At 60.5% G+C, this 13,932-nt stretch overlaps 1 protein-coding gene across 5 annotated transcripts in view; it reads left to right on the forward strand.

The window, feature by feature from the left end:
* The window catches only part of NFATC1 (nuclear factor of activated T cells 1), a 101,670-nt gene that overhangs the window by 54,151 nt on the left and 33,587 nt on the right, over positions 1-13,932 (forward strand). For 4 of the 5 annotated variants that reach the window (XM_082639993.1, XM_082639996.1, XM_082639995.1 and 1 more), the window contains exons 7-8: positions 2,373-2,428; positions 6,884-7,016. In XM_082639993.1, the coding sequence (XP_082496119.1) occupies positions 2,373-2,428; positions 6,884-7,016 (189 nt within the window). Of the gene's footprint in view, positions 1-2,372; positions 2,429-6,883; positions 7,434-13,932 lie in introns of those variants that run through there. The other variant, XM_082639997.1, reaches the window with a different exon arrangement.

The raw sequence follows: 13,932 nt of genomic DNA on the forward strand, positions 1-13,932 counted from the left end.
GGGCCTGTGCAGAAGAGGCCGCCCAGAGGCCGCATGGCCTCCCACCCGAGGGAGGCCAGGGCAGCTCTGGGGAGTCAGCAGCCAGCAGGGCTGTGGGTGCCGGTGGGGAGGGTCCCAGTGTGACGACAGAGCAGGCCATTACCAGCCCTTGGCGGCTCCTCCTGTCTTGTCCCTGAGCGGGGCTGCGTGTGCACGTCTCACCAGAGAGACACTGGCCTCTAAGAGCTCACGCTGCGCTTGGGATCCCCAAGGCCGGCCCCTCGGCTGTGACTCAGCCACAGAATAGAGACCTCGGGGCCAGAGCCCCCCAGGGCCAGGGTGACGGGGACACAGGGAGCCCTGGGCCTGTGAGTCAGACTTTAGTGGTGTGGTTTGAAGGGTCTGCACTTTCAGAAACTGTGCTGGTGGCCAGGCCCGGCTGGCGTGCAGACCTGGTGCGCACAGTGGGACCACCGGCCCCCAGGCGGGCGCCGTGACAAGGACGGTGTCCCAAAGGCCTGGGAGGCCCTGGAGGGAAGAGACCCCTCCCACCCTGCGTGTCCTCAGCGTGCACACTCCACCTCCCGCTCCACTCCACGCCTGTATTTCCCTTAATTTTTGTTCCACGGGTGAACCTGCAACAGCGTTCCCAGGAGGCTGGTCTGGTCTCGAGCCCCTCCCGGAAGGCAGGGGGTGGTAAGGTGCACGCCAGGTAATGCCAGGCGTCCCTGGCCCCCAGCAGCCTCAGTCTCCCGTCTCCTTCTGACGGGAGGCCTGTCAGCCTCTGTCGACAAAAGACTGAGCGGCTGCCGACAGTTCAGGTTTTAGCGCTTAAAGCTGTTTGGGGGAAAGGGACAAAGATGGGCTTTGTCGTAAGAAAACTTGTTGATCTTAAAAGACACCAAGGACATGGGAGGCTTGGTTCCAGGAAGAGTGACTTCGATTTTCTCAAGCCGGTGGGGGGCCCGACAGCGCGTCCGCGTCTGCGGCAGGTCTGGGCTGCGCCACGTGGGAGCCCGTGTCCCGTAGCGCTTTGCACAGGCACTGGGATCCTCCCTCGTTTGTGGGCCCGGAGTCAGGGCACTTGGTTCACCAAGCCCTGTGCTCACAGGACTCTGGGGCGTTCGCTGCTCTGCAGAACTCCTGGTGCCTTTAAGGGCGGAGGGCGTTCTCTCCATCCCCTGTTATTTTTTCCTAGAGGAGAGATGGATGCGGGTCCCTCGGGCCTCCGGCCCGTGTCTTATCACTGAGTGGGTCCATCTGGTGGATACTCAGCATGGGCACTTCTGCGTCCCGAGGGGCCGGTGTGGTCCTGGCACGTCCCAGCCTCTGTGTGACTCACATTTCCTCTCTGCTCCACCCTCCGCCTCTGCCCGGCCAGCACTGCCAGGGAGAAAAAGGAGATTTTGTCTAATTTATTTATAATTTAGGATTTGGAACACACACACATTTCTTCTTGGAAACCAGAGAATAAGCAACAGCTCAGCCCATCCAGCTGTAATGGTTTGTTTGGGGAGCCGACTTTATACAAATGCAGAGGAAGGAGGCCCCTGTAGGAGATTGACATCTATTAATTCAAAATAACGGCCAGACGTAGTCCACAAACAGCGTGCCTGCCAGAAGGGCTTCCCAGCTCCCAGAACATGGCTCGGCTCCGTCACCCCAGAGGGCGGGCTTCCAGGCTTCGGCTCCCTCGAGGGCCTGGTCCGGGGACAATAAACCCTTTCTTTCATGGCACTGGAGCCTTTTCAGTTTTTTCAAACATGCAAACGCCACAGGGTAAGGTTAAAAATACCTTGTGTTTTGCATTTCTGTATCCTGATGCGGCAAAGCGCAGTCACAGGGAGGATTTTCTTGTTCACCCGGCAGTTCCCCGAGGCTCCCGGGCCCCTGCTCATTAGAATAACTGCTCCCGAGACGCGCGAGGGCTCTGTGGCCCCGGTAGCGAGGCCCCGCTCCCACCCTGTGCACCGCAGGCCAGACTCAAACCGGGTCCGAGTCCCCAGACGGCGCCCTTCTTACCCGGGTCATCCACGCTCCTCCCGGGCTTACTCCCCTTGGAGACCCAAGCGTGGACCCCTCCCAGGGCTGGCGCTGGGGATGCTCGCTGGCACGTGGCTCCTTCCTGCAGAGCGGGGGTCTCCAGGCCCCACCAGGTCCCTGCTCTCGGGGTTGGGTTTGAGCTTCTCCCCAGGGCCTCATGGCCTCTCTCCAGCCGGTCAGTCACATGCGGCATCCCAGTCGCACCAGCTGCTAGTGGACCGGCCAGGCCAGGGTGGACCCTCTCATCAGAGGGTTCCCGCCCCAAGTCCCGTCTGCCCTCATCCAGGTGTGATTTCTGGGAGGTGCCCGGTCAGGACAGAGTAACGGACTTCTCGCGCCCTTTTTTGCAGACGGCCACCACATCTGGGAGATGGAGGCGAAAATCGACGGAGCCCTGTGCAAGCCGGTGAGTGCGGCGGGCGGCCATGGGGCTGCGCTCTCTGGGCGGGGCTTTTTATCGGCCGTGGCTCCTGGCCCGAGGCACATGGCTTCTGCTTTGTTAAAACGAACCACTGATGAACATAACAGAGAGAGGGAGGAATAGAAATGGTTGGGAAACGCCTCCCGACATAAGCGCTCTCGGGACTTGCAGCAGGGGGACGACTCGGATGCGGGGCCACCAGGGAGGACAGGGCGCCTCGTGGGCTGCAGGCCCCCCACCAGGAGGACCAGAATGCACTCATCTCCCCGGGGCCTGCCGTCCCCTCTGGCTGCCATTATCACCAGGGCCCCAGGGGGCCCGCTGTCCCCCCGGGAGGACCTGCTGTCCGGAACCTGAGTGCACCGTTCCCCGTCCCGGGCAGGTGGGCCTCGGGATTCCGCCAGCATCCTTGGCAGTGACTCCTCACTGCTGTCCTCCCAGGGAAGAGCCAGGACCCAGACGCGAGGTCAGACCTCAGTGCTGCTCAACCGGCTTGTCCGTTGGCCGGCAGCCGGGGCCCCTGTGGGGACGGGCGTCCGCTGCACACGCCGACCTGTGAGGCGTCGCTGCGCTGGCCCAGGGCCTGCCTGCGCCCGTCCTCACGCCCGGCCTCGCATGGCCCTCGTGGTTGTTCCTGCACGGAGGCACCTAAGGCAGAATGATTGTTTCTTGAGTTGTCGAGGGAGCATGTTTTCTGCCTGAACTTACGTAGCTGCTGTGGCTTCTCTGTCTGAGAGTTAACACGCCTTTCAGTCTGTGTCTTTGTGTTTTAAGCGGGCCCCTGCAGACAACACAGAGCTGGGCCTTGTGTTCTCAGCTGCCCTGACAGTCTCTGTCTTCTAGTTGGGCTGTTGAGACCGTTGTGTGTGAAGTGATGATCGCTGGGGCTGGGTGACTGCACCACTGCGTGCGTGTGTGTCCAACTTAGTCCCAGAAGAGCAGTGGAAACCTTCAGGTGACATAATGTACAGGCTAGCAGGTGACTTTCTGGAGGCGTTCACAGGTCTTCCAGGCTCTCTGCCTCGTCCCACCAGCCACTCCTGATGCAGGTGTGTGGATGCAGGGACTGGGGGTCATGGTTCAGAATCTCGTCCAGGTCAAGGACTGGATCTTTTCCTCAGGCTCCCCCGTGTGAAGAGGGGACCTCGGGCTCTGGGCTTTGCCGAAGGGATCTAGGTACCCTCTGCGCGGTGGCCGGGAGGACACGTGCTGGGAAGGAGGGCCTGGGGCCTGCGCTTCCTCCTCACAGGTGGCGCCGTCAGGAAGAAGCATCTTTCACCTGCGACTTAAGCTTTCTTTTCCAAGCACCAACCCATTTACCAGAAGGCTTTTCAAACGGTATCAGAGGGAGATGCTTCCTCCCTGGCCCAGGGGCGACACCTGTGTCCACGACCTCGCTCCCCCCAGGGCGTCCAGGCCTCTAACCTCACACGCCCTCTTGGGCTCCTCCTGGCTCCCCCGAGAAAGTGCCCCGTCTCAGGCAGCTCCACTTTCCGACGGGGCCTCTGGGTCCCGCAGGCCCAGCAGCTGCAGAGCCGGCCCTCAGGTTTGCTGTGACAGACACTGGCCGCCAGCCGTCACCCCGAAACGGGGGCCCGGCTCCCAGTTCCAGCCCCACCGCAGGCCCGAGTCCCCTGCCCCCAGGCCCCGGTGCCGCCCACCCCTTTTCCCTGGGCAGGAAGGAGAGGCCTGCAGAAGCTGTGCATCTGTTGGCATCGAGATAATTCCGCCAAGTTTGCATGTTCAGATTTTCCGTTTTTGAGCTTCCTTTTCCACCATGAACAGTGCATATATTAAAGAAAGCTTAACAGTTATCAGTCATGTGTTCTAAAAGAAACGCAGGACGTGTGACTAATGATGTGCATTACGTTCACCATTTCATCTTTCTTATCTCTTAAATGAAGTTTACTTTTATATATTTTTTCTAATCATAAAAGAGTGTCATATTCAGTGTGGAACATTGGAAGATAGAGCAAAGTATAACCAAGAAAACGCCTAGTGTAATTTCACCACTTGGATGTAGCCACCATTAACATTTGGGCGTATTTCCTTCCATCCTTTTCCTGTCGTGGGTGTGTATCTACACGTGCACACACATATATACGTGTACCCTACGTTGTGTGTATATTTAAAACAAGGTCGGATTGTGCTGTATATATAGTTTATGTACTGTCATGAGCAATTTAGACAATGGGTTTAATTTTTTTAATTAACTTATTTATTTAATTAATTTATTTTGGGCCGTATTGGGTCTTTGTTGCTGTGCATGGGCTTCTCTCTAGTTGCGGTGAGTGGGGGCTAATCTTGGTTGTGGTGCATGGGCTTCTCGTTGCGGTGGCTTCTCTTGTTGTGGCTCACGGGCTCTAGGCGCGTGGGCTTCAGTAACTGTGGCTCGCGGGCTTAGTTGCTCCACGGCCTGTGGGATCTTCCCGGACCAGGGATCGAACCCATGTCCCCTGCACTGGCAGGTGGATCCTTAACCACTGCTCTACCAGGGAAGCCCCCAGACAGCAGGTGTTCTTAAAGCAGGTGACATGGATGTACTGAGTGCCGTTTGTAACCCTTACTCTGTTCCTGTCGTGACAGGTTTTCCTGTCACTGCATTTTCCCTCCCACCTCTACCTTACTGTGTATTTAACATTAGTGCTCCCACGGGGACAGAACTTTGTCACAAAATCTCATAGTTTGTCTAGCTTATCAGTCTGTGCCCACATCAAAACACAAGCCTCCAGCCTCCTAGAACTGACAGAAGCCGACCGCACGACGGGGAACCTGCGCAAGGCTCCTTGCCCTGCCGACACATCCCGGTGCTTCCTGCAGCCGCTCCTGCTGATGCCTCCCCGCTTTGCTTCTGGCCTCGGCTTAGGCAAACCCTCTTCCTTTCTGTCTCTTGTCCTGGTTCCTTCTGTAGAGATCGGGCTCCAGTCGCCGTGGACCGCCGTGTCTGCCATCGTGGAGCGCCAGCTGTGTGCCGGGCGCCAGCATCACCTGCAGGGTCTCCTCATATCATTGAATCCTCAGAAAACAGCCCCCGAGGGGTGTCTTTCTCTTCCGGTTCCCTGTGCACGTGGTGGGGCTAAGACTCCGAGGTGGCAGAGCCCAGGCAGAAACCCAGCCCCGTCGGGCCGCAGCCAGGCTCCCGGACACGGGCCGCGTAGCCGGGGTGCAGACTCTCAGCCGGGGTCTGGCCGGGCACACACCCTCAGCTCCACTGGGTCCGCCCCCTTGGGGTTCCTTTGCTCAGGCAGGAGACTTGCGTGCTTGTGGCTTCTTCCAAATGGAATGAAGCTGTTAGAACAACAGGGACACGTTGCCTGACCCAAGTGTGGCCCCAGGGGACGGAGCCCAGAGGGGGCTGCAGCCCGGGTCCCGGCCCCTCCGGCCCTGCCACTCGTGTGCCCTCAGCAGCAGGCTTCTGAGCCGCATTTCTTCACCTGGAAAGGGAAGAGGTTGCCCTGAAGTTCTCCTCAGTTTTGGTTAAACATTGTTCAGATTTCATTATTAACAGGATTCAATCAATTTTGCTGTTAAATTGGGTAACAGGCTACAGTTACTCTAATTTAAAAAAAAAGGGATGCCATGGATTTTTCTTATACATTTTCCTACTTGTTAACCGAAATCATATGACAGAAAACCTTGAAGAAACTTTCTGGATGTGAAGTCTCGCTCCCCACTCCCTAAATCAAAGGCACCCCTTCGGCGCCAAGGGCGGGCCCCCACGTGGACGCCCCGTCTCCGCACACGGACCCCAGCCTGCTTCCTTCTCCCACACGCACGCTGCCCCGCGGCGACCTGTGTTTATATCTGTACTTGAAAGGGCACAGTTTTGTACACGTGTTGCTGACTTCTCATTTAAAACATAGAAAGGTAACAGCAGCTTCCACAAGCCGCCCTGAACCACCCGTGCCTGACTGTCCGCCCCTCCCAAGTGCACTGAGTCCGACTCTCCTGTCCCCTTCGATTTGAGAGGGTCATGGCTTGGGCTTTGGGCCGTTGGCACAGAACGTCTCCAGCGAGCACTTCCCCTGGGTCTTTGCTGCCAGTTACCTGAACTGGTGCTCCCGGCTTCACCAGGAGCTCCAAGTCGGCGAACGTGGGCTTAGTTTTCTGAAGGTCACGCCTTGGCTTGGGGGCAGAGGGGCATGAGGTCTCGTGGAGACTTTCCTGCCCGATAGCTGGCTCGCTCTTAGCATCTGTGCTCACGGCTTCTCTCCTGGGCCGAGTCGGTGGCATCTTAGGTGAAGCCCCCGCCTCCCTACCTCGCACACACCCTCAGCCCACCTTCCGGCTCTGCCGGGCGGAATCAGGGTCCCTGCAGGCTCTCAGGGTGGCCTCTCTGAAGGGAAAACCCGCCGTGTGTTTCACACTCCGGGAGGGCCTGGGTATGTCTCTGCGTTTGCGAGATGCTCACCCCCCCGACTTCTGCCACTTTCTCACTAGAATTCGCTGGTGGTCGAGATCCCGGCTTTTCGCAACCAGAGGATAACCAGCCCCGTCCAAGTCAACTTCTACGTGTGCAACGGGAAGAGGAAGCGGAGCCAGTACCAGCACTTCACCTACCTGCCCGCCAATGGTAACGCTCTCTTTCTAACCCTAAACGCTGCGAACGAACCCGCGGGGTGCTTTTCCTAAAAGGAAATCGGGAACCCTGACACGTGGTGGCTTCAAACCGTGTGGTCGCGCTGTACGCCCGAGCCGTTACCGTCCTGTTAGCAAGATCACGTCATCGGCTCCTTCCAAAGAAAAGTGAAGCTTTCAGTGTATTTTCCTTTATTACTCTTGGGGCTGGGGGCTGCATTTGGGGATAATTCCTGATTATTTTGCGGACTGCTTGCAGATATACAACCGCCAAGGGGGAGAAAAGGTGCAGCTCTTCTGTACACAGAAGCTGAGGTGGCCTTGGTGTGAGTTTAAATTCTAGAGATGTTTAAAGCGGAGAAGCAAATAGTTACAATGATTTTGCAGGTGCCTTTAGAAATAAACCCTTGTATGAAGCCTGAAGGCTGGTGGTTGGTGTGATCATTAAATGACGGTGATGATTTCTGTCCTCGAGCTAACGTCCCACAGAAAACTCTTGGTTGGATAATTGCATCTCCGGTGACCAGGAGGCTTTCACTCCCAAACACCCTTGACTCGACCAAAAAGCACCTCGTTCAGACTGTCCGCTCACACACTCTGAGGATGGTTTCTTGGCCTGAAAAAGACCTGTTTACCTTCTCCACTTTTCAGGCTGTTTTCTGAAGGAGAACAGCATCGTGTGTTGTTTCGCCCCTGAACTAGTAGAAAGTTGTTTCCCGGCGTTGCTCAGACCTGAGGCCTGGTGCCGGGGGCCCATACCGCCCTCCTCCAGGCCGGCAAGGGTGTGTGTCCGGAGAGGGCCGCGTCCTGATTCAGTTGTGTCATGTAAGCACAGCGGTGCCAACAATCTTGTTATACTGTGACTTCTGTTTTAAAAACTTGAGATTCATATAACCTAGGAGGGAAACCATGCACTAGGACTAATTGCAAAAGCAGCCATGTCATCATCTTAGTAAAATCAAGATGTTTTTGAAGGCTCCGGTCTTCTCCTAGTGTGAAATGTCACGTACGATAGACTAGGTAATAGAAAGCCCTGGAAAACCCGAGGGGATAGCAAATAGAGTCAGCTGTTTTTCGGGCAAACGCTAGCCATGCCTCTCCAGGCTCGAATCACGTGGTCTCGTGCTCATCACGTCAACGGTCATGTATGTGAGCAGACCTGCAGGAGTGCGCGTTGCCGTGGGGCCGTCTGGGGGGAGCACGTTTGCCCTCCTGCTCCGGGGCCCCTCTGGGACTTCTGTGATGGGTACTGCACACTCCTCACCGATCCTGCCTGTTCTTGGATATGGTACTACATTCCTTACAGCAGAAAATACTCAGTCTTTGTTTGGAAATGTAACGATCGTGTCCTAATTAAAATTCAAGCATGGTTGACTAAAAATTGAATGCTTTAAAGAAAACCTAGGCTTATAAAGAAAAATTACTTTCTAAAGCAGTTTAGAAATCAGCTCGAACGTCGTTTCCTGCAGTTCCTGCTCGAAGTTCACCTCCCGCTTAACACAGACGCCCCCAGTCAGAGGGAGGGGGTCTGTGCGCAAACCGGGCCCCCCTTTCATGTGGGGTACCGAGGCCCCCAGAGACACGTCACTGAGCTCCTGGGGCAGGGCTGTCGAGGGGCCACCGTCTCCCCCTAACCCTACAGCTGCCGTTCAGTCCTGCAGGCTCCCTCCCACCAGGGGCTGACCTGCCCTCCTGCTCCACACCCCATCACCCCCGTGTCGGCCCAGCACACCCATCACTCAGGCTCTGTGGACCGTCACCCGGACCCCCCCTGGTCCCTCGAGCTGGTGACCCAGCCCCTCCCACAGAGCCGTCCGTCTGTCCACCCGTCCATCCGAGCACGGCTGTCTGCTCTCTGTGGCCTGTGCTGCCTTCATCAGGCGCTGGCCTCCCTTCACTTCTCCCCTGGAAATCTGCCCCACCCCCAGGGGGTCGAGGGGTCCGTGCCACCCACGCCTGAGAGCCCCGGCCCTGCCCTGCCTTCCTGGGTGGCCGTGCCCCGTGGGGCTGTGATCACCCACACCCCGCTGGACTGTGAGCTCCCTGGGAGCGGGGACCCCAGCCGGCCCTGACTCCGTGCCCGGATCATGGGGACCGTCCTTCTGTGCTTTTCTTTTTTAAAAAATAAATGGACCAGTGAAAGACCGGAACTCGAGCTTCCAGTTTTAGGTTTGGTGTTTTTTCTCGCGGTCGCTTCTGCCCCCCGCAGCTTCGGGCTGTCTTCACATGGCTGAGCAGGTGGTGTTGGTTAGGGGCCAGGTGGGCCGGGCCACCTCTGTCACCTCGTGGGCCGGGCCGCCTCTGTCACCTCCTTCCCATGGCTGGCCTCGGCCTGTCCTTACCCCCCGAAGCCTCCGCCGCAGAGAGCCCTACCACGCCGTCGCCCGCCGTCTGACGTATCGAGTTAGTGTGTTGTTCAAACTGGAACGAAGCCCGGCTGCGGGTCTGCACGGGGCCTGGGCAGCTTGGGGCCCTCCCCGTCTCTGGGGGCCGTGTTTGGGGGCAAGTCTCCAGGTGCGTGTAGGACGCCCTGAGCGAGCAGAGTGCGTACAGCGGGGGTTCCTGGCGGGAAGGTCAAAGGCAGAGCAGAGAACACAGCCGGGCAGTTGCAGGAGAGGCCACGGACCCACCCACGTGCAGCCAGGGAGGTCTTCCTCGGTTTCTTGTTTGTCGCTGTCTGGGTTTAACCGCAATCTCCTGAGAGAAAGCGTCCGCTCTCTCCAGCGCTGTGAGCTGAGGGGCCCTGGTACCTGTCACGAGGCCGAGACACCGGGGAAACAGCCCCAGTTAAAGAGGGAAAGCAGCCTGCTCTGCGGGGAGCGGCCCCTGGGTTCGGGGGGACGACGGCGTCCACCCTGGCTGTGTCCCCAGGGCTCCCGTTTCCAACGCTGCCCAGTGACCCCGGGACGAGCAGGCAGGGCGGCAGCTCACACACTAGGGGGGAATCCCAGCTAATGACTTCAGAGCCACGGGCCAAAGTCAGCATGTTCCTAAAATGAAGAAGTCAGTCATGACAGATCCTTGGGTCTGGAGGGTCTGTCTCTTCCCCTGAGATGTTTCTAGCTTGTTCCCAGGAGTGCCTGCGGTGGCACCGGGCCCCCTGCCCCCCTGTTGCTCGGGGTGAGGGTCCTGGAGCTTCACCAGAGTCAGCCACGGAGGCCCTGGGGGTGTCAATCCTGGGCTTGAAGCCCACCTGAAGGCTGAGGGGAGCCGGGTGGGTCCCGGTGCAGGCCGGCGGAGGCCGGAATGGGGCGCCCGCTGTGGCTGGTGGCACGGCCGCTGCCCGTGGGCCTTCTGGAACCTTCCTGAGTCGGCTCAGTGGCGTGGCGACCGCGTGGCGGTGAGCGTGCGTTGGAGGGGGACAGTGCACAGCTGTGCACGTCGGGCTCATGCAGGCGCTGTGATGCGCTTCTCCTGGGGACTCCGCGTCCCGGAGGCCGCTGTCCGTAAATTCCCAGTTTGACGGGCGCTCTCGCTGTTCCAGCAGGAGGACGAGGGACCAATGTTTTCATTTCTTTCCGCATTAAACCTGCCGCCGCAGAGAGGCAGGGAATAGGCTGCCCCCCACCGGGCCCCCCGGGAGGGACGAGTAAGGGCCGGGCCGGGCCCGTGGGAGGGTCTGGAAGCCGCCCTTCCCCGCAGCGCTCTCCACGGGCCTGAGCTCCTCACGGTGTGTCTGGTCCGCACGCCGCTGGCCTCGCCGTGAGGTGTCCAGACCCGGTGGCAGGAGAGCCCAGGCTGTGAAGGGGAGGGGGCTTCCCCTCTAAAGGCCGCCACGGGGTCAACGCTGTCGACCGTCTTGACTGACACCGGCCTGAGGCCCCCGACGCGGCCTTGAATGCGCAGGGAGGGGTTTGGGCTTGGAACACAGTAGGACGAGGGCGGTGAATCGTGGGGCCTGAACTGCTGGGAAAGAAGGCGGGTGCCCTTTCCGTGGGGGGTCCGGGGCCGGGAGGCCTGCGCGGCCACACCCAAGGCTCTCCCCCTGAGACCATCACCCGAGGCGGAACAGCGAGGGGGGGTGGTTTTGATCAGATACCTGAGGGCCACAGGCCACCGACTGCAAAGGCAACGTGAGTCGGGAGTGAGGCCGGACCCCCAGGAAGCCTGAGCACAGCCTTGCGGAGGGAAGACCTGGTGACCCGTCCCCCGGGGACCAGCGCCTGCCCACGACAGTGCACAGCGCGGGGGTTACCCCAGCACGGCCCCCCGCCAAGTCACAGCCCGCGGTGCGCAGCTGCTCAGGTCAAACCACAGGAGAGTGAATCACGTTCCCTTCGGACACCGCGCTGGCAACAGTGGGTGAAGTCCAGGCGGCGCGTTTGCTGGCTTGGCGGTCTACTCTGCCTGAAGGCCGTTGCCAGCCTTGCTGCAGGGAGCCGGAGCCCCGGGTAAGGGCCCTGGAGCCACAGGGCTGGCGCCACAGATGGCGAGGCCGCCACACCCGCTCACACCCATTCACACCCGCTCACACCTGCTCACACCCCGCCTGTGTGACACAGCTGTGAAGCCGGCCATCGCTCACCCCCCGGGCGCCCTCGGTCTCTGTCTCCCGGTGTCCACTCGACGCTCCCGCAGAGGCTACCAGGCAGCGCCCCCAGAAAGGCGGGGAGGACCTGAGAGAAGACAGACCACCCCGTCGGGCTTGGCGGGCACTGCCGCCACCGCGGAGGTGGGGTCTCGGCGGAGTCTGTGGTGTCTCAGTCGGGAGGTTCCTGCCGTGCGCCCAGAGCCTTGTCCTCTGGGAACCCGAGGACCTGGCGCAAGTGCCGGCTGTGCCGTCGGGGGGGGGGGCAGGAGCTTGTCCCCAAAGGAAGAAACGCGGTCCCTGCCGTCACGCGGCAGTGGGGTCTGTGAGTCCCCTCGTCCACCGGTCCACCCGCCCCCCGTCGCCTCTCGGCCGTGGACGCAGACGTGGGTGCCCGCTTGCTGAGGGCCGGCGGCGCAGGTGACTTCTGTCACCACGTTTCCTGCCTCAGAAAAGTCGTGCCCTGAAGCTACCCTGCCTGCGTTTGTGTCAACGGCTCGAATGCCGTGTAACAAACAGAAGACAGTCTGAGCTTCGTCCTCTGGGGCTCAGGGCAACCTCTTCCGCACAGGGCGGTGGCCGGAGCCGAACCGCTGAGGCCTTGGTGGGAGGGGCGGGAGTCGGTCCCGGGGGAGTCCTCGCTTGCGGGGGGTGCTCAGCGCCCGTGATGTCACCAGACGTCTCTGCAGGTCAGGGGTGCCTCCAGTCAGAGCTGCACACTCACCATCTGGCAGCTGCTGGCAGCAGCGCCGGGCCCGGGGGCCCCTTCTCGCCACGTCCCCATGTTCAGCGAGACTCTCGCTCCCTCTCAAGGCCACAGCCTGCGGCCTCGGGGCCCCGCCTACCTCGCTGAACCCGACTCCTTTCCTAATGGCCCATCTCCAAACACGGTCATCCCAGAGTCAGGGCTTCAGCCCCCGCGTCTGGGGGACAGTTCCGTCGGCAGCAGCATCCCTGGCCTGTCCGAGGCCAAAGAGCTGGGCTGTGGCCCCAGGCCTGAGCCCTGGCCCCGCTGCTCCCTGTGCCAGCGGGTTGGGAAGAGGGAGGGCCCTGCACCGCTGTCCCCGTGCGGGGGAGGCTCAGTGCCGCTGCCCTTACGGCTCACGCCATGTCGGGTCCCTTACCACCTCTTAGGTGGCCGTCACCACTGTGTTACAACTGGAAAACCGAGGCCTGGGGGTCATGGGGTCAGCCCCAGGGCCACGCAGCCGGCGGGTGCCTGCCGGGGCTCTGGGTCCATCCACCTGAGAGCAGCGCAGACGTTCGCCCTCGTCCCAGGTGTGGCCACGTCTGTGTGTCCATGCGTGCGTGCAGGACACGAGCTGTGCATGTAGGAGGAGTGCCTGCTTTTCTGCGTCCGTTTTACCTTTATTCTTCATTCGCCTGCGTCTGGACGCCATGCGAAGTGCTGGGGATATGAATGTCTGTAAAACCCTGAGCTCCGGGGAATCACAGGGGAGCTTGCTGTGTCACAGGCACGTAAAGTTTGGGTTCCCGTGGTGCTGATACTCAAGAGGGCCGAGGCCCAAATGTCTCCCCAGCAGCTGCCAAGCAGTCGGCCTTGGCCTCCCCTGGGTCAGAGGACGGGCGTCCTGTGGTCGGACCACTGGGCCTTGCTCTTCAGGTGGTGGGGGACACCCAGCTCCTCCTTTGTGTGAGGGTCCTGGTCTGGGCATGAGCCCCAGGCGCACAGGTGTGAGGGGAGCCCGCGACGGCTGCTGTGCTCCACCTGTCTGCCTGGGGACGGTGGGAAGGTGATCACGTGATTCAAGAGAGACAGCGTCCTTCTGTGTAATGGCTGGCAGGCTAGGGTGTGAGCCCCGCTCCCCGGCAGGGGTCGTGTCACACTACCCACTGGCTTCTCCATCCACGTGGGATCCTGGGGGTCAGGCCGAGTTGAGGACCCCAGGCCTCAGTTCTGCCCCAGGTCCTGGTACCAGCCCAGGACCGAGTGGCCGTGAGCCGAGGGCCTCTGCTGCCTTTGTCTGATCTTCCACTAAATCAGTCAGCGGTAGCCATTTGCAAGATCCACTGAACCCCTGGGTGGAGGGCAGGGTATGGACGTGGGCACCGATTTCCACGGATGGATGAGATCCGAGAGGTGTTGGGAGGGCGTGCGGATGGGATGGGGCAGCCGTGCCTGGGCGGCCACGTGTCCACCCCGCGCCCTGCGGACAGAGCAGGGCTCACGCTTGCTGCTTGGCCGCGTGAGTGACACGGCAGCGTGGCCGCATCTGTGAACCGCGAGGACCTGGAGAGCGCCCACCCCGAGGAGGTGCGGGTCTGGCAGGGGATCCGGAAAGGCGCTGGACCTGCCTGGGCCTCCCCGATCCCACTGGGTGGCCAGCAGGCGGGCCAACGACCGGGCAGGTCCCCTTCGTCC

Source organism: Mesoplodon mirus (genome assembly GCF_964341445.2).
Source record: "Mesoplodon mirus genome assembly, chromosome: 13".
NCBI lineage: Eukaryota > Metazoa > Chordata > Mammalia > Artiodactyla > Ziphiidae > Mesoplodon > Mesoplodon mirus.